Here is a 19,100-nt window from a genome sequence, read left to right as displayed (position 1 = left end):
AGATGGTGCAGAGAGAAACATGTTTGGATCGAAATTTCAGGGGCCGAGAGTGGAGTTTGTCGCAACTTTTTTAGTGAAAAACAAACTTGAAACACATAAAAAGAAAAATAAAACAAATCGATCGTTATTTTCAGGGAAATGTTTTTTAATTGTTCAGTAGAAAAGACAAGAAAAGGTTAATTTCATTGGTTGGGATTGCCTGATAAAGTAACTTAACCGAAATATAATAAGAAAATAAAACGAAAATAAGAAATAAAGAAACCAATATTTTCGATACCCTTCCAACAAAGAAATCACGATGTAAATAGTCGAAGGCTGTAAATTGGAACATTTTGCATTAATTATTTCAACTTTTGCCTAATCTGCTGTTTGGAAAGAACCTCCAAAAAAACTAGAATTCTTCTCTGAAAACGACCTTTCTCGATGGCATTGGCAAGCGGCTCTCTAAAAGGACACAAAAGGTGAAGAGAATCGAATGAATAAGAAACAAGTTTCCAGTGATTCTATGTACACCAAGCAGCATTGTAGCAACAGACTGCACGTTGTAAACTAGAAACTACTCATACTTCCGCTCACTGTTAAGAATGAAAAGGTGTAGAGATGAACTTAGAGATCCATTGCTTATCGGACAAATGTTTATGTCTTGTACTAGGATTTATTATAAATTCTTATAAATAAAATCGGACGTTGAATTTCCAAAAATAGAAAAAATGATTTGTGTTCAGTGAACTATATGCTCTTTCAGAGCACCAAAGTTTCGAAGTTAATTTTTTCTGAAAACTCAACAGTTTGAAATTTTGATTTATCTTAAAACTAAAAACATATAGGTTATAACTGAGAATAATAATGTGAATGAAGAAATAGGTTTAGATGGTTTTTTCAAACTTGCGTATTGAAGTTATGCAAATTTTCAATCAGTAAATTGAAGTTAACCTCCATGTTGCTAAAATTCACCTTACTGCAAAACATTTGGAAATAATCATAAAAATTTGAACATTTCAAGAAATGTCTGAGAAATCAAAAACATTTTTAGATGATCCGAATATTTTAAAGTTGAAATTGAATTTTAATTATCAAAAAATAAAACAAACAAAAATTTATTGACTTTGAAATTTATATTCATAATTGAATAGGTTTGTATTTCTACAGAAAAACTTTGAACCAAAACTTTAAAAATCATGTGTTCAATATTCAAAACTACAATGATAATCGCGAGACGCTGTAATCCTCTTATTGGATTTTCAATGTTTGGAACAATAACTATATATTTTTCAGAATTAAAAAAATAAAAATAAAATTTTATCACTTCACTTCCATAGCATTTGTAGTAAGAAAATGCCAGTGAAGAGTACTGTCAAATTAGCCATTCCCGTACACAAGAATTCGTAAAAGTTCAAAGAATATATCAAAAGCTAAATAGAGTGAATTACTATGACGAAAAATTTTAGAAGGCTGCCGTGTGGATGGTGAGTGAAGAGGCAGGTGATCGGCACCCTCACCATGCTTCAATCCAATGGAATGTTTAGGTTAATTAGTTACTTGTACAGAAAACTATCGGTTCTTTAATTATACAAAAATGATTATAGCCATGAAATGTTTGAATTTGTATCAAAAGATCCTACTTCGAAAATGGGGAATTCAGATTTAATTAGATCTTGCTCAATCAAAAATTCATTGGCAATGAAAAAAAGTTTTGAAAGTGTTCCTTGGGCGGTTTGCTGACAAACTATCAAACAGTAACCTGTGTCAATTTTTGAACCAAGCACGGTAAACATTTGATAAAGGCATCAGAATCTAGGATTTTGTGCAAAAAAATGAGCAGAACTCTAGGAAACGTTTTGCTACAGAACAAAATCGAACGAGCCGTGAATACTACTACTATATAGATATACAGTCTGGTAAGAAAGTTTCCGCGCGGTAGTGGCAGGCTTCACTGGAAGGAGAAAGGAGGTATAGGATGAGGGCAAAAAAATGTTCGGAGTGTGCGAAAAACCACTGGAAGTAAGCATTGGGGGGAGGACGAGGGCAAGCCGATAAGTGAAATCATCGATGGCAAATCGAAAGTGAACTTTCACGTATAAATGCTTCATCCTCTTGCGCAAAGCGCTTGTCTAACGTTTGCCCCCCTGTCTGCAGCAGCAGGCGCGGAGGGCACGACGATTGCGCAAAAAAGTGGGAGGAGCCGACGTGGCGGTGCGTGAAAGAAATAACCTGATTGGTGTGGTGGTGTACTACGAGAAAAGAGAGTGAGTGAGTCAAGAACACCTTTGGAGAAGATGATGATGGAAGACTGGTTAGCTTCTTTCAACTACTCTCTTTTAATTCTCGAGGTTAACAATAATGAGGGAGATTGTTGGTAGAGTAGTGGCCAGTGATGCTGAAAAAGACGAAGAAAACACAAAAGAGAAGCTGGAAATGACGAATAGACCCTTTTATAGTGTTGTTTAGAATGAAGAGACTGGTGGAGTTACACTATACTTCGAAACAAAAGACCTTTCATTTAGTTAAACTGTTTTCCTTTCTTCTCACTTTCAGATCTCATTAATCAAAAAAATCTGTCCAGTATCAATCATCAGCATGTCAAACTTTGTTCCTGGCTACGTTCCAAGATAAGTGTTGTTCTCGAGAATTGTAATTTCGAATAAGATTTTTTGGAAGTCTTGAAGTATCTTCCCGCGAATTATGCTTCCTTCAACTGAATTATGACGGGATCTACGAAATATCCCGATTGACTTGGTCATAATCTATGCACCTTGTTAAATGTGATTCAATACTATTTTTGTAATTTTTATGATTTAAGGTGCTACTTAAGTATACAAAGTTTCCTGAAAGTAGAGTTGGATTTTTCATTTCTCAATTTTTATAACTCTCTTCTGTGGCATTTTCGACATTCAGACTGTTTTCAAGCAAAATTCAAATTCGCACTATTACATTTTCAAATTGGAATTCTTGGCTCTAAATTTTTATAATAATTTTTTAACGCCAAAGAAAGTCACACTGCTGAAGATCGTTGAAAGGTCGTTTGGAAAACAGGTGCTAATGATTATCGAGAATTGACAGTCTGAAACTTTTTCCAGTGTCCGTTAGAAGATTACAGTGTGCACAGCGAAAGAAAATATTCTGGTAGACTTGTTATGATAATTCAATGATTTAAAAAAAATTTCAATATCAAGTCTAAGACTTCTATGACATGATTCTCTGATCATTTTCGTATTTCCTACGCCAATATGCCCACGATTGTATTTTATGTCAATCTAATAAAAAACCTACAGTGTTCCCATTCTTCACGCACGTGGTTTTCTCTTTCAACAAGTGAAACTGGGGGAAGCCTCTCGCGCGGGTGTTGGTAGAAGCATCGAGGCAGTTTTGTTGAAGTTTTTGTAAGCACACACACACACCCACCCCCACCCACAGACAGGCACACACAAAAAGAGCCGAGAGAGAAAGCTACAACAAGCGGCGTGTTGCGGAAGAAACAGAAACTGGTAATATTAATGTTATGCCAAAATATCATGATAATGATGAGGATCTGTGAACGGTGGCATTGAAAACTATTTTCATATTTTGACAAATTGAACGGATTTCCATTCCAATAGTTCCATAATTGTACTTTTTTAAATGTGTTTCTGTCCCCAGAAAACTTTCTTATTCCGGGAACAAAAAATTATGAGAATCCATATTGCGTAACATGTTTGACGCTCAAAGTATCACGAAAACTACAGTAATTCTTGAAATGACTACTGTAGTGCTTGTGTCGATTTACGGGCTGGAATTTTGAAATGAATTTCTTTTGGAATACAGTGCTTTTTTTACAACTTCTACGACTTTAAAGGCGCGCGCATTTTCGCGCAATGGTCTCGCCACGCGCATCCCTTTGATTTGTTGAGCGCGTGGCGAGACCAATGACGGGACCATTTTGTATAAATACGCGCGCCTTTAAAGTCGTAGAAGTGGAAAAAAAATGCACTGTAGTTTCGAAAATCTATTGCTACAGTAGTCATTTAAAGAATTACTGTAGTTTTCGCTACGGGATATATTCAATGTTTCGCAATACGCATTCCAATCAGAACGGTAGTTCGAATTTCCCCCAAAACTAAACGTCTTGCCCTCTGATCCTGTTGCTTCCGCATGACAAATCAAAGAATAGAACGTGGAGCACATAAGCGCAAGCAACAGACACCTACACAAACAGAACTTTGCGGGTGTTGGTGTTTCCGCTGTTGGTTTTTTCTTCAATTGTGAGTCAAATCATACTTGCACTTTTAGCGAAGATTCATGAAGATCAATCGAACAAATAGTTGAAATCGTTATCAAGTTTACTGAGAAAAACCAATTTGATTAGGTAAAATAAATAGAAAAACAATTTTAAAAATTTGAGATCAATCACTGTCGCTGTCAACAGTCGGTTCCTTTTTCCGTGGTGAATCGTCATCTGATGAAACGTCCGAAGAGCTATCAGATCGTGATTTCTGCGGCTTGTCGTCATCAGAATCACTGCTCTGATCTGAACTGTCTCCTGAAAAATTGCATGTTCGCGTGGAAAATAACACTTCAAAACTTAAATTTACTCACCACCTTCTTCTTTCTTCTCTTGAATCTTTTCCAGAATCTCTTGTTTTCTGGTCTTTGGCTGTTCGTATAACTCAGCCTCTCTTTTATTCATGTCTTTTTGTTCCAGTTCGGAAGGATTTCGGTATGTGAGTGTCAATTTGGATTTTCTGCTCAATGCCATTTTTGGTTTTCTTGTCATCTTGACATTACAGTCAACTTCGTTGTACTGGAAAACGTTATTACGATGATACATAATGAAGACGTCACGATCCCTTGGTGGCAAGTGTTCCATTTTAAATGTGTATTCACGGCTTAGCAAGAATTCGTACTTCATATCCTCATCAAATGGTCGTTCTAACTCAAGATCATCCATAAAACTCGTAAGACATCCAATCGTTGGAACAAAAACTGCTGCAAATTTTTGATCTTCGAATTCCATGGCTTTAATAACACTGCTCTCCCGTGCTTGTTGTCGTTCATCTTCTTCTTCGAATTCTGTTGTTATAGTGTCTCCATCAAATTGTACATGAGCAAAGAGGTGTTTCCAGTGATCGAAATCAGGGAAGACAAAGCTTTCTTCAACAGCTTTTACACCCTTCTTGGAGTAATGCTCCTTGACGGGTTTACGAACCTAAAATACGCAAAAGTAGATTTAAATCAAAAAAATATATTCTGGTACTTACATCTTCAAATGTCTTGTTAATGGCATCAATTTGACTCTGCTTGTCACGATACATATCTTCAACTTGTTGATTTTTCTTCAAGTTATAACCAAGCTTCGTCTCCTGTCTATCGGCTGTCACACCGAACCGATTGAATTCAGTTGAAATGTACTCGGTTTTTCTCATCCATGGAACAAGTTTAGAATGCTGTTGAGATCGTTTTGCAATCAATTTAGCGGCGCCATCATCTTCCAGTAAAATATTGTCTTTCTCATCAATTTCCTAAAAGTGAAACATTTCTATCTTTGAAACTGTATATTTCAGGAAAAAACCTACAGTTTCGATTGGATCTTCGTCGTATTTTTTTAGATCAATCAAATCGACATTCAAACCCATGTCGTCGTCACAAATGACTGCATGCTTGTAATCTCGATAAATGGCAGCAGGTTGGAATTCGACAAATCTAAATTCAGAGATATTGAACAATGTCAAACGTTTCAAAATTGGTGTACCTTCCCAGAGGAACAAATGGACAAGTCATAAACTTTGCATCAAATGGGACATCAGGAACAGTATTGGTAAATCGAGGTTTCAGCATGAAATCCACTTTTCGTCTGCAAAATGTTTTCAAAACTTTTCTAGCGATTCAAAACAATAATACTTACGGAGGTTCAATCCTTTTGGCATCTGAGGATTCTTGGGGCATTTTTTATAGTAATTTAGTTATAATATTAAGATACCAATCGGCAGAAACGGCTGCAAATCGAAAAAACTAGTCACCGAGGGAATTAAATTCAAACTCTCACACACGGGTTTTGCGCAAGCGCTCAATGCGCGTCAGCAGGGAACAATGGCGCATAACCAGTTTTGCGCGGGTGTTCAAAAAGTATTTTTTGTTTTGTGAATTTCCAGCGTTCTCGTCACGATAATATTTATTTTATGACAAAATGCCATCATTAACATGATAATATTGTAAAAGGGACAATAATGTAAATATAAAGGTGACAATGAATGGTCCAGCAATGTAGAGAGCCAATGCTCCTTTCTGGAAAATTATATAAATGTGGGGTTGTGAACTTTTAAAGCCTACATTATCATGATCATCGTGCATTCCGATACTTTCACGCTGAACAAAGCTAACAGTATTCTCCATTTCAGCATTTAGCTCTTCACTACTTCCAAAGAAAACATCCCACAGCCAAGATCCGAACATTTTTTCCGAATTCCTTTCACAGCAGAGTGTACCATAATAAACTCGATGCTGGTATGTATGAACACATCGTCCCACTTTTTTCTTGTCACATAACTTCATGAATGTTTCCTCGGTTAGATTGAATGGCTTGAGAATTTCCTTCGAAGCACAACCAGAGGCAAATAGAAATGCGTGTTGCTCATTTCGAACGATTTCAGTGAGCATAATTTGTTGAAAGCATGTCTTGAAACCGGAAGTGCAGTTTTTGTACATGAAAGTTCGAAGTTCTTTGTGTCGAGTTCGGGATAAAATTGGGCAGGATACCTTGAATGAAATAATATTTTTACAATTTTCTAGAAAGATCTTATTTTGAAATTGCTCATAACCTACAAAAACATAACAATAGCAAAACAAATTGCGCCTAGTTTTTTGTCTATCTTTTTTTGTCTATCGTTTCTCTTTCATTAAAAATATTTGAAAGAAAATTTCCCAGGGACAACTGGAAAAGCTCAGGAATAGAACCAAGGAAAGTCCTTTATAACATCTCCTGTGTAAACCTACATTCACATTTTCCCCGTTCGCAACCAACACTTGATTGAAGAGCAAAACTGTATTAACCAAAATCGAAATTATCATAGTTTTCTTCATTGTCTAATTCTTTGATCTCTTCTCAGAAATTCCGAAATAAACTAAAAACTGCAATAAACCAAACTAATTATTGTGGCAGTTCATCACGCTGTTTATTTTGCAGAACAGAAGAGAAATACTATTGATAAGAAATAATAATCATCATTCATTGATTTTCGATTTCTGTTAATTCAATTCTATGCTTAAATTCTAGTGAAAATGTCTCCAAAATCAGTTGTGGTAACCGGATCCAATCGAGGATTGGGATTTGGATTAGTTCAACAATTTCTGAAAGATCCAAATGTTCAGCATGTCATTGCGACTGCAAGAGATGTTGATAAGGCAACTGTAAGTTTTTTCGAGTTTATTTATACTTTATCCGTTGCTGAGATTATAGTTATTTGTATTAGGTTTGTGTTCCTAATATTTGTATATGGTAAAAATTTCCCAACAACATGTATTGGACTACGGCATTCTTAATTTCCAATTTTTCAGGCTCTCAAGGGAATTTGTGATCCACGACTTCACATTCTTCAACTCTCACTCGGATCCGATGAATCAATTGCAAATTTTGCTGAAAAAGTGTCTGAAATTGTTGGAGAATCTGGATTAACTCTTCTTATAAATAATGCAGCTGTGATGCTTCCATATGTAACAAAACAAAAACCTGATCGAAAAGTTGTTCTGGATTTGTTTGAGTCAAATACAATTGGTCCAATGATGCTTACACAAAGCCTTGTACCACTCATAATCAAAGCTTCGAAACGACAGGAAGGCGATACACTTTCCGTTTCTCGTGGTGCAATCATTAATATTGCATCCGAATTTCTTGGTTCAATTTCTGAAAATACCAGTGGTTCTGGTGAATATAAAGCAATGGCATATCGAATGACGAAGTGTGCGGTGAATCAGTTTACAAAAACTCTCTCAATTGATCTAAAAGATGATCATATTTTAACAGCTGGAATTTGTCCAGGAATGGTTCAAACTGATATGAGTAAAGGGAAAGGACAACTTACTGTAAGATCATGCTTTTGAATTTCATAGTTATAATTGTTCCTTTTCAGATTGAGGAATCTTCCTCACAAATATTGGCGGCATTCAACAAACTAGGAGCAACACACAATGGCGGATATTTCCGAAGAGATCTTTCAATTATTCCGTATTAAAGTTTTCAGCCCTTTTTTATCCATTTAATGATTGTTGTACGACTGATTTACTTTCACTGTGTTCTTCTTGGTTTTATTTAAATCTGTATTGTTTATGTGTTGTATCAAACTTCTTAGAAACTTCTTTCTGATAAAGTATTGAAATAGAATTAACATTGAAGTAAACAATCAGATATGGGGACCTAAAAGATCAAGATGCAAAAATTTCAAAATTTGGTGCAATAAGCGGCAGGATTTGAAGCATATCGAATGATCATATCTCTTGAACGTTTCAAATCACGAAAAATCTGACGATCCGAGAAGCCTTGAGATAATTTTGCACAATTTGTCCTTTTTCGTAGTCAGTTAAAGTTATTCCACGACACATAGCTGTAAAAACACAAACGAGCATGAAACCTAACGTTTAGCAAAAAAAAATTGCAAAAAAAAACGAAAAAAGAAAACAAAAACCAAGGGTGGCCGTATCATTTTGTGGATTTTTTTATATGGTTTTTCATCAAAAAATGGTTTATCTTTTTTTACGAACGGTTCATGTATATTTCCAATACTTATCTGAAAGTTAGCCAGTACAGCGAACATTTTCACAAGAAACTATGTTTTGCTATCTCAACCCAGTTTTGAGTTATACCAAAATTTGGGGGTGGCCGTATCATTATGTGGAGCACTGTATATTTGTGATTTATGTAGCGAAATGACCAAACCTCTTTGATTTACCTAGTTTCTCTCATCTCAACAGTTCATTGGCAAACTCAGGTTTTCACTTCTTAATGAGAATTTATAGGATCTCAGAATTATCAAGGATCCCCGGATCCACATTCTTCCCTTGACAGTGACTTGTGATAAATCAATTGATGATTTTGTGATCAAAGTTGGAGAAATTGTTGGATCGGAGGGTCTCAATTTGCTTGTTAATAATGCAGGGATAATCACCAAATACAATAACAAATCGGTTCGTTAATTATTGGTTGAGATGATTAAACTTTTAATATTTTCAGGAGCCAAACCGTTCATTGATTGCCAATCAACTTGATGTCAACACTACAAGTGTAGTTTAAAAAAAAACATCAACTTTCCCTCCAGATGTGCTAGCATACAGAATGAGCAAGGCTGCAGTTAATATGTTTGGTAGAACATTGGCAATTGATCTGAAAGATGATCATATTTTGGTGGTCAACTTCTGTCCAGGATGGGTTCAAACTGGATTAGGAGGACCACTGGCTACCTACACTGTAAGTGATTCTTACACTTTAGCTCTTAATTTTCACAAATTTTGCTTTTAGGTTGAAGAATCAACAACAGAGTTAACTGCCAGTTTCTACAAACTAAACAACTCTCACAGTGGAAGATACTTTGACAGAAACCTCAATCCACACTCATTCTAAAAACATTGAGAGTTTTCTGTTTCTCAAACAGTCATAAAGTTATGTCATTTTTTTCATGATTCAAGACTTTTCAATCAGTCTCAATAAACGGATGACATTTTGTTTGTTTCCAGTTATCACTCTACACTTTTTTCTTTTTTCGGAAAATCAATGTCATCTATTTTCTGACCTTCGATCGCTGAGAATAAGTGTTTCGCGAGAAGATGCAAACTGTTTGTGTTTTAACGTGGAGATTTTTTTTGAACTATTTTTCCCGTGAGCTTTTATGTGGTGAATTTTGTTCCACGTTAACATGTCTTGTTATATTCCTTTCGATTAGTCTGATTTTTCGTCCTCAGTCATGTCTCCAAAAAGTGTTGTCATTACTGGAGCAAATCGTGGAATCGGACTTGGACTTGTTCAAGAATTCGTGAAAGATAAGAATATTCGTCATATTATTGCAACTGCTAGAGATGTTGAGAAAGCAACAGTAAGTTAATTTTTTTTTCAATGTCTGATATTTCGGGCACAAAAAACGTTTCAGGATTTGAAAGCAATTAGTGATCCTCGTGTTACTGCTCTCCAATTGGAAGTTACTTGTGATAAATCAATGGATACTTTTGTCTCAAAAGTTGAAGAAATTGTTGGATCTGATGGACTTAACCTGCTTGTCAATAATGCGGGAAACGCGGTGGATTATCCATGTAAAGCGGTATGTTTAAAAAAAGTTCGGGTACAAGATTAAATTAGGAAATGGATTAGTTGACTATTTCCAAAGCTCACTAACAGTGAAGATTTGTCAACGTGTTGTCCAATTTTTTCTGAAAGTTTTCAAACACAATCAATTTTACATTATTCGGGTGATAGTCGGGGAAGAAATACACAGATATAATTTATCCATTAAAATATCAAATTTTCAGAAACCAAACCGTGCACTGTTTGCCGAGCAGCTGAATGTGAACACGACCAGTGTGGTTATTCTCACTCAAAAACTGATGCCACTTCTCATCAAGGCATCCTCAAAAGTGTCTGGAGATCAACTTTCCGCTTCACGTGCTGCTGTAGTCACTATCTCATCTGGACTTGCATCAATGACTGATTTTGCCACAGGAGGCCATGCTCCAAATGCATTTGCTTACAGAATTAGCAAAGCTGCCATTAATATGTTTGGTAGAGCTCTTGCAAATGATATGAAAGATGATCATATTCTGGTAGCCAGTATTGGTCCTGGATGGGTGAAGACTGATATGGGAGGAGAGAAGGCCCTTTTGACGGTGAGCTTAGAAAGTTTTAAAATATAAATTAAATTAATTTCCAGGTTGAACAATCAACTGCCGAACTAGTGGCCAGCTTCAACAAGCTCAACAATTCTCACAATGGAGGATTCTTCCAAAAAGATCTCACACCGTATCCTTTTTAAGTGCATTTCTCGAAATACTCGTTTTCAAATAGGTTTTTCTCAATTCCAAAAAAATTAAATCCAAAACCACAAAATTTTGTGACCACTTTTTGTGACGAAAGATCAATTTGATTCAAAGCGTCCAATTGTTTAGTTTATTTCTATTGTAGATTCAATAAAAGTTTATGTAGTTTTTCTTGTATTTCAAAACATGTTTATTTTATTTTCTAAATATCGGCATATTTATTTGTTTTTCTAAATATAAATGTCTTCGTATTTACTTCAATACGGTGTAACTACAATGTCACTACGATGCCCGCGTCTCTCCAGCTGTCGCTATTTAGTCATCTATTTTACTCCAATGTCATCATTTTCGCTGTGGTCTCCTACATTTTGACCCTGGTGTTCTCCGTATATAAGAGACTTTTCTATATAGAAAAACAGATTTTGTGTCTTCAAATATCTCAAGCTTGTTTCTGCTTTTTTAATCATGGAAACAATAGTTTTGTTCTCAAATTATTCACTTTTACAGAAAATTTAAAAAAATGTCGCCAGGAAGTGTTGTTGTGACCGGAGCCAACCGTGGTATTGGACTTGGACTTGTCCAGCAACTCGTCAAAGATAAGAACATTCGTCATATTATTGCAACTGCTAGAGACGTTGAGAAGGCTACTGTAAGTTTTTTTTTCTACAAGTGAGCTAGTCATCCCAAAGTGTTTTTTTAGGAATTGAAATCTATTAAAGATTCACGTGTTCATGTACTTCCATTGACAGTCACTTGTGATAAATCACTTGACACTTTTGTGTCGAAAGTTGGAGAAATTGTTGGATCTGATGGGCTCAGCTTGCTGATAAATAACGCTGGAGTTCTGCTGAGCTACGGAACGAATACGGTACGTTATGATAGTTACATGTTATTTTTTCTTTGATTGTTTTTAAAAGTTGTTCAGTATTTGATTATTAACTAAAAAATAAGAATTTCGATTTCATTCAAAAGTATATTTCATTAGACATTTATGCATCTTATAATAATTATTAATATGGCCAATTTTGAAGGAGCCTAACCGTGCCGTCATCGCCGAACAACTAGATGTAAATACGACTAGTGTGGTCCTTCTCACTCAAAAGTTATTACCACTGCTCAAAAATGCAGCATCCAAAGAATCTGGAGATCAACTTTCCGTTTCACGTGCTGCTGTAATCACTATCTCATCTGGACTTGGTTCCATCACTGACAACACATCTGGATCTGCACAATTCCCAGTTCTCGCCTACAGAATGAGCAAAGCTGCTATCAATATGTTCGGAAGAACTCTTGCTGTTGACTTGAAGGATGATAATGTGTTGGTTGTTAACTTCTGTCCAGGATGGGTGCAAACCAATTTAGGAGGGAAGAATGCAGCACTCACGGTAAGTAAACGAATCGATTAATTATCAGTTTAGAAATTGTTATTCCGATCATTTTTCAGGTTGAACAATCCACCGCCGAGCTGATTTCCAGTTTCAATAAGCTTGACAACTCTCACAATGGAAGATTCTTTATGAGAAATTTGAAGCCATATGAATTCTAAAATCTTTTTATTTTTTTCCCACCTTTTTTGCATCGGAAGTTAATTGAAAATAAACAAACTAAAATTACCTTTTGTCGTTGTCGAAAACCAGTTTCTTACTATGGTAAATTGCCATGAAAACTATTTTCATCAATTTTCAATGTTTGTGTGCAATTTACAATTGGAAAATGAACTAGGAAAGCCATTTCAATAATTTTTTGTGGGAAGTGTTTGTTTCCTTTTGACTACAAACGAACTACAGATTTTGTTTCATTTTCTGTGCCTCTTCCTCTATTTCTATTTACTTTGTTGCTCGTCTATGCCATTTTTTGAGACTTTCTGTTGCCTCTTCCTTTCCGATCTTTGACCAATTTTGTATACAAGTTCAATTAGTTCTCCCCAAAGACAGTCTGATTAATTAAATTCAGGTATTCAGGTTCATTATGTCTCCAAAAAGTGTTGTCATTACTGGAGCAAATCGTGGAATCGGACTTGGACTTGTTCAAGAATTCGTGAAAGATAAGAATATTCTTCATATTATTGCAACTGTTAGAGATGTTGAAAAGGCTACTGTAAGTGATTATTACATTTTGAGCTAAATATTATTCTCAATATTCAGGATTTAAAAGCTATCAATGATCCACATGTTCATGTTCTTCCATTGATAGTAACTTGTGATAAATCAATTGATTCTTTTGTGACAAAAGTTGAAGAAATAGTTGGATCTGATGGACTCAATTTACTTGTCAACAACGCGGGAATTGCTGTCAAATATCTCACAAAAACTGTACGTTTTGAAAATGTATGACATTCTTCAGTTATCCTTTGTCCTACTCAGAAACCAAACCGTTCAATGATTGCTGAGCAACTAGATGTCAACACAACAAGTGTTGTGATACTAACTCAAAAACTATTACCACTTTTAACAAGAGCTGCATCCAAAGTTTCTGGAGATCAACTTTCCGTTTCACGTGCTGCTGTAATCACTATCTCATCTGGACTCGGATCAATTACTGAAAACACTACAGGATCAGCAGTATTCGATAGTTTGGCATACAGAATGAGTAAGGCTGCAGTTAATATGTTTGGTAGGACTTTGGCAATTGATCTGCAAGATGATCACATTTTGGTGGTTAACTTTTGTCCAGGATGGGTTCAAACTGATATGGGAGGGCAAGAAGCGATGCTCACTGTGAGTGAGGTTTTTTTTAGTCTGACACTTATCGAACTAATTTTCAGGTAGAGCAGTCCACTTCTGAACTAGTTTCCAGTTTCAATAAGCTGGACAACTCTCACAATGGACGATATTTCCAGAGAAATCTAACACCATTCCAATTTTGAATCAAAAGTTCAAAACTGAGAAAATTAATTTCTACCGAATGTTTCCAATTAATATTGCTCCTTCTCCCCATCATTTTCGGTATTTTGATTTAACTGTAATTGATTTCAGAATAAAATGTATCTTAACATTTTTCATTAATATGCAACTTATAACAATGTTAAAAAATAAATTTGAAAAAATATTGAACAGAAATACCATAAGCTTGTGTAAGATCAAAAACACAAAAAACATTTTTCTGCGTCTCTAGTTGTTTGTTATGTGTCTTGCAAATATTTCTGTCTATCTTCATCGTCTTATGTTTTGCGTGTTGACATTTCGAGACCCTTTATTTTTAAAATTTTTACGTGGGTCATTGATTTTAAAGTAATTAATTAGGAATATAACGAAACAATTTCATTTTTAGTTACGCTATGTCCCCAGGAAGTGTTGTTGTCACTGGAGCCAATCGTGGAATTGGTCTTGGACTTGTCAAACAATTTGTCAAAGATAAGAATATTCGTCATATTATTGCAACTGCAAGAGACGTTGAAAAGGCTACTGTAAGCTTGAAAACTCAGTTTTATAATTGTATGTGTTTTTCCAAAAATCAGGATTTGAAATCTATCAATGATCCACGTCTGCATGTTATCCCATTGGCACTTACATGTGATAAATCAATGGACAAATTTGTATCAAAAGTTGGTGATATCGTTGGATCGGATGGACTCAATTTACTTGTCAATAATGCGGGAAGTGCTGTGAAATATTCAACCAAAGCAGTAAGTCCTAAGGTTTCATGAGGTTTAAGAAAGCATGTTTTTCTAAAGTTTTTTGCAAATGTCATAGTAAGTTTGTAGTACGATTACTGTATGAACGAACATGTGAAGTTATACGTTGCCACGTGTGCTACAATAATTATTTCAGGAACCCAGCCGTGCCAAACTTGTGGAGCAGTTCGACGTGAATACTTTCAGCGTAGTTATTTTGAGCCAAAAACTACTACCACTTCTCACGAAAGCATCATCCAAAGTGTCTGGAGATGAACTTTCTGTGTCACGTGCTGCAGTTGTCACAATCTCATCTGGACTCGGATCAATCACTGAGAACACAAGTGGATCTGGAGTCATCGAAGGTCTTGCATACAGAATGAGCAAATCTGCAGTTAATATGTTTGCTCGAACATTTGCAATTGATATGAAAGATGATTACATTTTGGCAGCCAACTTCTGTCCAGGATGGGTTCAAACTGATATGGGAGGAAAACATGCTGCTTTAACGGTGAGTTTGGGAGTCTAGGCAGGCACAATATACTAGTAAGCCTGCCGGAGTACCTACAAGACAAAACGAAAAAAAAATCATAATGTAGCTTTGCTTCAGGTGGAGCAATCGACTTCTCAGCTAGTTTCCAGTTTCAATAAACTCGACAAGACTCACAATGGAGGATATTTTCGCAATAATCTTACCCCATTTCAATTTTAAATGTCCAATGTAAAAGGGAACTGTCAAATTTTAGAGATGTGCAGAATAAAACTTTGGATTCAATTTGTTTATAGGTATCAACATTTTTTGCAGTTCACAACAAAAATTTAACAATAATTGACAATAAACGTTTTGACATATGAGAATGATAATTGTGTGGAATGGTGGAAAATCAGTGGTGAGAATTGAAAAAAATGAGAAGCACATTTTAGATCCGCTTGGCAACCACAGCTTGAAGGACAATCGGCTCATTTTCTCTGGAAATTTGAATTTAAATAACTGACAGCAATTAAATTAACTTACTTGGAAGCCATAGCTTCAGACTCTTTTTTCTTAGCCAATTGAACCTTACGAACTTCATAAAACTCTGCGCAACTTTTAGTTCGAAGTCGGGCTGTTGACCGAATAACTGGAAGCTTGCAGGCATACGTTTCTCCCTCTTGTGTTATTTTCTTCGTGTACTCGCTGGCCTCTTCGTACCATGGAGAAATAATTTCTCGAATTTCTATAGGTACATCAGCAATTGACGAATATTTATCACATTGCATCATAACCTCATGGAAAAGATCTGAAAGATCTTCGATGTGCATGGACGAAGAGGAGGACGATGCAGATGCAGATGATGAAGATGCTTTTGAGCTGCCAGAAGAGTTTTTCTGAAATTTTTGATTACTGACTAGATTTATACGAGAATAAGATATACCGTGTTTTTCTTCGTGACGACTTCATCAAAAAGTCGTTCATCAAAGTCTTCGTTTCCTAAATCTTCCATAACTGGACTGTACATTCCCCATGTACCATTCCTTGGGAAAACTCGAATGAAATCGCCTCGCCTTCCGTCTTCCAACTCGGCTTTTCTGACAATTTGATCGAACTTCTTTTCATTGTTTGGAATCAATGATGTTGAGCCGCTCACAATCTTCTTGTTCAATACGCTTCGTTTCAAACCAACTGGTCTACGTTTCAGCGTCTTTGCACACATCGGATCCAATTCCAAGTCATCTGTCTCCGATGATTCAGACTCTTGCGAGTTCATCGACTTTCTCAGAGCCGGTGTAACGCTGTCAATAATCTTTCGATCCAACAGTGGAACACAGGCAAGATTAAGGAGATCCGCAATCAAACGTGTTTTTAAAAGAGAATCCAATGGTGCATCACAGGCAAGACTTGGAGACAGATTAACTTCCAGAAGCCATGGTTTGAGTGCTTGATCGACAAGAACGTCAAAACCAAATAACTCAAAATTGGTACAAGCAAATCGAAGGTTTGTTCTGCTAGCAGTTGCAACTGAATTTTGAATTGACAGTAGACTTTTAACAATGAGATCTTCGATTCGGAGCATGAGCACTGAAAATATATAAATATTATTTATGAAAAACTTTGTTTGAATATTGTCTCACATTTTGCATCTTTTCCCTCGTTCTCAACATATCTCAAAAGTGCTCCAAGCGTCCATTTGTGCCCAAGATCTTCTGACGACATGCTCTCGTTTCTAACGAATGATGTTGAATTCTTATTGATACTGTAGTTTGTGAGATGCACATATTCATTACTATCTGCGGATGAAGCTGAAGTATCATAAGGTCTGGAAGCCAAACGAGCAAGTCCTTCCGAATAGACATAAGCGACAAGTGGATAGAAAGACGTCACAGCAACGTAGATTCGAAGATCAAACTTGTGATTATTAACAAGATATGGGTCCTTCAAGTAGCGTGAGACAAGTAGTGGACCTTCGGCTGGTATGTCTGCCATCTGAAAATAAAGCTTGAAACTCAATTATAAACGATTTGCAGCGTACGCTATTAGCGAAAAAGATTCCTTTTCCTTGCCGTGAATTCGTTGGCTTCACAATAAATTCTCCGGGAAAGCAAAGTTCGCCTCCAGCAGCTGCTATCTCTTTGGCAACACGGACAAATGCATTCTCCATTTTTCTGTTCTCTCGCGGAGTTACATAGAACTCAGGAATCTGAAATTTTAAAATTTTCAATGAAAATAAATTCAGCTAAAAACATACGAAATCAAAAGATTCTCCGAAGATTGATTTGGATCTTTCAATGTTTTCATAAAGTCGATCCTTTTTGGTCAATTCTGTTGATCTCGGAAACTGGTTGAGTCTTTGCCACGGCATCAATTCTCTCATTCTGACACTTTTTACTGGCGCACCCATCCATATGACGTTTACTGATGGATTTTTACTCGAACATTGCATGAATCCATGACTATGACACATTGTTCTAATAAGACGGGAATCGCTTCGCATCATTTTGAAAGTAAGACGAAGGCGCTCTCCAAGCCACGTGTATTTTTCAGATACTTTCGCGTCATGAGCGATATGGACAAGTGCATCAGAGGAAAAAAGCATATAATCTGAGTTCCGTGATTTTTTGTTACGAGAAACCAAATAGTCACCGGCTTCTTGATCATCGGATGTAGATGTTGGTGGACTAAAAATGCATAATGCTCATATGAATAGTTTCAAATTATTTATAGTCTTATCAATTTTCGTTTATAAGTTTTTGTCCTAAATGACAGAAAACAGTAAAATTATAAAATTCTTACGTTTTTTTGAAATTCAATTAAAAAAATTTGAAAAGACCGAAATATTTTCAAATTCCCGACCAAATAAGTGGCATAGTTTTTGATACATTGGCGGTTTTCAGAAATCTCAATTGGTTTTTCTTTGCTTTAATATTCAAAACATCGTTTTTTAAAAACAATTTTCTACAAAAAATTAAATTAATTTGATTTGTTCGAAAACTCAAAAACAACTTTTTTTCTGCAAAACTGAAAAAATACTTTTTTAATTAGAAAAAGTTTATGAATTTTTTCATTCATATTTGTTATATTGAGACTGTTTTCTGGCATTCAGGGATATACACACACCACAGACGATAAATACAATATTAATATATATTAAAAAATCTGTATATTTCTTCTAACGAACAACTTATATTCTAAAAAAAACAAATTCTTACCATCTCTCCGTCTCGTCAGCAGGTCTGATTGGAGCCATGATGTCAATAACTTCCAAATCGGCACAATATTCTTCTAGATAATTGTCTGGTCGCAATTTGAGACGTTTGCACAGAAATAACCCTTCTCTTCTCGTTCCCAAGCTTGTCTTATTGGTGAACGGGTTAAAGATTTCCCTGAAAATATATTTGAGATTGTGAAAACAAGTTTTTGGAAATCGGAAAATTTAATTTCAATCCTACCTCGGCACATTTTTGGGTTTCATCAGTTTTTAGGAGTTATTATGAAACTTCTGATAAAATAAAAACTTTTATCCAAAATCATTTTGTGATGAATGCCAGACATGACATGTAGGACAAAAATTGCCGAAATAGAATTGAAAAACGAGAGATGACGAGAGAAATTAATTTTTGCAATGATAAAGAAATGGGGATAGAGAAATAGTGAGAGTTAGAATATCGTTAGAATCTGCTCAAGGTCATCTAGAAAATGTACGCAAAGAGAAAAGGTGAGTACATGACAGCAAGACAGCAGCAGTAGAACGAGGAAACTGTGTGCACTTTTATATTGGACTAGAATCAAGATTAACGAAAGACTAATAGTGAATGTCCTATGATCAATTTTTTTTTCGTAACTTCTATTATTTTTAATTAATTTGTCAATAAAATGTTTTTACTACTACTCCATAAGTCATTAATTCTGAACATGTTAGCTATAGATTATTGATGGCCTGAGAAAGTTATAAGATAAAAATTCTTTGACAAAGAAAAGTGAGAGAAACTCCGGATCCGATCCGGAAGTCTGAAAATAAAAAGC

At 35.6% G+C, this 19,100-nt stretch overlaps 8 protein-coding genes, 3 non-coding genes and 1 pseudogene across 13 annotated transcripts; 7 read left to right on the top strand and 5 right to left on the bottom strand.

Moving 5' to 3' along the window:
• The first annotated feature begins 1,965 nt into the window (after positions 1–1,965).
• C55A6.20 lies at positions 1,966–2,108 on the top strand. The gene has a single exon (NR_069558.1). It is a non-coding gene; the product is annotated as an Unclassified non-coding RNA C55A6.20 (non-coding RNA).
• C55A6.15 lies at positions 1,966–2,271 on the bottom strand. The gene has a single exon (NR_069557.1). It is a non-coding gene; the product is annotated as an Unclassified non-coding RNA C55A6.15 (non-coding RNA).
• Positions 2,272–4,300: 2,029 nt separating this feature from the next.
• On the bottom strand, positions 4,301–5,982 carry pafo-1 (RNA polymerase II-associated factor 1 homolog). The gene is made up of 6 exons (NM_073524.5): positions 5,879–5,982; positions 5,726–5,827; positions 5,550–5,676; positions 5,235–5,495; positions 4,573–5,182; positions 4,301–4,516 (listed from the first exon to the last, which is right to left on the bottom strand). Exons 1-6 carry the CDS (start codon positions 5,917–5,919, stop codon positions 4,380–4,382), a joined length of 1,278 nt encoding a protein of 425 aa, NP_505925.1. The 5' UTR covers positions 5,920–5,982; the 3' UTR covers positions 4,301–4,379.
• Positions 5,983–6,130: 148 nt separating this feature from the next.
• On the bottom strand, positions 6,131–7,170 carry C55A6.11 (uncharacterized protein). Its single transcript, NM_001028570.2, has 3 exons — positions 6,967–7,170; positions 6,304–6,729; positions 6,131–6,258 (listed from the first exon to the last, which is right to left on the bottom strand). Exons 1-3 carry the CDS (start codon positions 7,051–7,053, stop codon positions 6,151–6,153), a joined length of 621 nt encoding a protein of 206 aa, NP_001023741.1. The 5' UTR covers positions 7,054–7,170; the 3' UTR covers positions 6,131–6,150.
• C55A6.7 (DeHydrogenases, Short chain) lies at positions 7,155–8,351 on the top strand. The gene is made up of 3 exons (NM_073523.6): positions 7,155–7,380; positions 7,528–8,052; positions 8,100–8,351. The coding sequence occupies exons 1-3, from the start codon at positions 7,252–7,254 to the stop codon at positions 8,199–8,201; spliced, it is 756 nt and encodes a 251-aa protein (NP_505924.1). The 5' UTR covers positions 7,155–7,251; the 3' UTR covers positions 8,202–8,351.
• A 631-nt stretch (positions 8,352–8,982) lies between these two features.
• C55A6.8 lies at positions 8,983–9,585 on the top strand (annotated as a pseudogene). The gene is made up of 3 exons: positions 8,983–9,150; positions 9,197–9,430; positions 9,482–9,585. Coding segments are annotated over exons 1-3 (506 nt in total).
• C55A6.17 lies at positions 9,293–9,401 on the bottom strand. Its single transcript, NR_069556.1, has one exon. It is a non-coding gene; the product is annotated as an Unclassified non-coding RNA C55A6.17 (non-coding RNA).
• A 334-nt stretch (positions 9,586–9,919) lies between the features above and the next one.
• C55A6.4 (DeHydrogenases, Short chain) lies at positions 9,920–11,240 on the top strand. The gene is made up of 4 exons (NM_073521.7): positions 9,920–10,052; positions 10,107–10,274; positions 10,483–10,836; positions 10,881–11,240. The coding sequence occupies exons 1-4, from the start codon at positions 9,924–9,926 to the stop codon at positions 10,980–10,982; spliced, it is 753 nt and encodes a 250-aa protein (NP_505922.1). The 5' UTR covers positions 9,920–9,923; the 3' UTR covers positions 10,983–11,240.
• A 253-nt stretch (positions 11,241–11,493) lies between these two features.
• On the top strand, positions 11,494–12,599 carry sdz-8 (C-factor). The gene is made up of 4 exons (NM_073520.4): positions 11,494–11,635; positions 11,687–11,854; positions 12,018–12,371; positions 12,431–12,599. The coding sequence occupies exons 1-4, from the start codon at positions 11,507–11,509 to the stop codon at positions 12,530–12,532; spliced, it is 753 nt and encodes a 250-aa protein (NP_505921.1). The 5' UTR covers positions 11,494–11,506; the 3' UTR covers positions 12,533–12,599.
• A 348-nt stretch (positions 12,600–12,947) lies between these two features.
• Positions 12,948–13,974, top strand: C55A6.6 (DeHydrogenases, Short chain). The gene is made up of 4 exons (NM_073519.7): positions 12,948–13,083; positions 13,131–13,298; positions 13,350–13,703; positions 13,751–13,974. The coding sequence occupies exons 1-4, from the start codon at positions 12,955–12,957 to the stop codon at positions 13,850–13,852; spliced, it is 753 nt and encodes a 250-aa protein (NP_505920.1). The 5' UTR covers positions 12,948–12,954; the 3' UTR covers positions 13,853–13,974.
• Positions 13,975–14,255: 281 nt separating this feature from the next.
• On the top strand, positions 14,256–15,372 carry C55A6.3 (DeHydrogenases, Short chain). Its single transcript, NM_073518.7, has 4 exons — positions 14,256–14,392; positions 14,444–14,611; positions 14,757–15,110; positions 15,210–15,372. Exons 1-4 carry the CDS (start codon positions 14,264–14,266, stop codon positions 15,309–15,311), a joined length of 753 nt encoding a protein of 250 aa, NP_505919.3. The 5' UTR covers positions 14,256–14,263; the 3' UTR covers positions 15,312–15,372.
• On the bottom strand, positions 15,364–18,625 carry ttll-5 (Tubulin polyglutamylase ttll-5; the record flags this gene model as incomplete). Of its 2 annotated transcripts, NM_001269402.3 has the most annotated exons (8): positions 15,364–15,568; positions 15,615–15,967; positions 16,015–16,658; positions 16,712–17,063; positions 17,110–17,277; positions 17,326–17,755; positions 18,287–18,460; positions 18,527–18,625. In NM_001269402.3, 8 exons carry the CDS (start codon positions 18,547–18,549, stop codon positions 15,520–15,522), a joined length of 2,193 nt encoding a protein of 730 aa, NP_001256331.1. In that variant the 3' UTR covers positions 15,364–15,519. The 2 variants fall into 2 exon arrangements, with proteins under 2 accessions (NP_001256331.1, NP_001379188.1); NM_001392617.1 differs by lacking the exon at positions 18,527–18,625 and having other exon boundaries at positions 18,287–18,324.
• Between the last annotated feature and the right edge of the window lie 475 nt (positions 18,626–19,100).

This window comes from Caenorhabditis elegans, chromosome V, assembly GCF_000002985.6.
Source record: "Caenorhabditis elegans chromosome V".
Taxonomy (NCBI): domain Eukaryota; kingdom Metazoa; phylum Nematoda; class Chromadorea; order Rhabditida; family Rhabditidae; genus Caenorhabditis; species Caenorhabditis elegans.
Note: the sequence above shows the minus strand (reverse complement) of the source record. Positions and strands in the feature narration are given on the sequence as shown.

Bases quoted from the DNA above. Each gene is read 5' to 3' on its own strand.
- C55A6.11 (NM_001028570.2), bottom strand. From the start codon at position 7,053: ATGAAGAAAACTATGATAATTTCGATTTTGGTTAATACAGTTTTGCTC. The intron at 6,730-6,966 runs GTAGGTTTACAC...ATTTCATTCAAG, and splicing joins CGAACGGGGAAAATGTGAAT to GTATCCTGCCCAATTTTATC. The intron at 6,259-6,303 runs GTAGGCTTTAAA...ATAATTTTCCAG, and splicing joins TGCACGATGATCATGATAAT to AAAGGAGCATTGGCTCTCTA.
- C55A6.4 (NM_073521.7), top strand. From the start codon at position 9,924: ATGTCTCCAAAAAGTGTTGTCATTACTGGAGCAAATCGTGGAATCGGA. The intron at 10,275-10,482 runs GTATGTTTAAAA...TCAAATTTTCAG, and splicing joins TGGATTATCCATGTAAAGCG to AAACCAAACCGTGCACTGTT. The intron at 10,837-10,880 runs GTGAGCTTAGAA...ATTAATTTCCAG, and splicing joins GAGAGAAGGCCCTTTTGACG to GTTGAACAATCAACTGCCGA.
- C55A6.3 (NM_073518.7), top strand. From the start codon at position 14,264: ATGTCCCCAGGAAGTGTTGTTGTCACTGGAGCCAATCGTGGAATTGGT. The intron at 14,612-14,756 runs GTAAGTCCTAAG...TAATTATTTCAG, and splicing joins TGAAATATTCAACCAAAGCA to GAACCCAGCCGTGCCAAACT. The intron at 15,111-15,209 runs GTGAGTTTGGGA...GCTTTGCTTCAG, and splicing joins GAAAACATGCTGCTTTAACG to GTGGAGCAATCGACTTCTCA.
- pafo-1 (NM_073524.5), bottom strand. From the start codon at position 5,919: ATGCCCCAAGAATCCTCAGATGCCAAAAGGATTGAACCTCC. The intron at 5,828-5,878 runs GTAAGTATTATT...AACATTTTGCAG, and splicing joins GCCAAAAGGATTGAACCTCC to ACGAAAAGTGGATTTCATGC. The intron at 4,517-4,572 runs GTGAGTAAATTT...GCAATTTTTCAG, and splicing joins AGAGAAGAAAGAAGAAGGTG to GAGACAGTTCAGATCAGAGC.
- sdz-8 (NM_073520.4), top strand. From the start codon at position 11,507: ATGTCGCCAGGAAGTGTTGTTGTGACCGGAGCCAACCGTGGTATTGGA. The intron at 11,855-12,017 runs GTACGTTATGAT...CCAATTTTGAAG, and splicing joins TGAGCTACGGAACGAATACG to GAGCCTAACCGTGCCGTCAT. The intron at 12,372-12,430 runs GTAAGTAAACGA...ATCATTTTTCAG, and splicing joins GGAAGAATGCAGCACTCACG to GTTGAACAATCCACCGCCGA.
- C55A6.7 (NM_073523.6), top strand. From the start codon at position 7,252: ATGTCTCCAAAATCAGTTGTGGTAACCGGATCCAATCGAGGATTGGGA. The intron at 7,381-7,527 runs GTAAGTTTTTTC...CCAATTTTTCAG, and splicing joins GAGATGTTGATAAGGCAACT to GCTCTCAAGGGAATTTGTGA. The intron at 8,053-8,099 runs GTAAGATCATGC...GTTCCTTTTCAG, and splicing joins AAGGGAAAGGACAACTTACT to ATTGAGGAATCTTCCTCACA.
- C55A6.6 (NM_073519.7), top strand. From the start codon at position 12,955: ATGTCTCCAAAAAGTGTTGTCATTACTGGAGCAAATCGTGGAATCGGA. The intron at 13,299-13,349 runs GTACGTTTTGAA...TGTCCTACTCAG, and splicing joins TCAAATATCTCACAAAAACT to AAACCAAACCGTTCAATGAT. The intron at 13,704-13,750 runs GTGAGTGAGGTT...ACTAATTTTCAG, and splicing joins GGCAAGAAGCGATGCTCACT to GTAGAGCAGTCCACTTCTGA.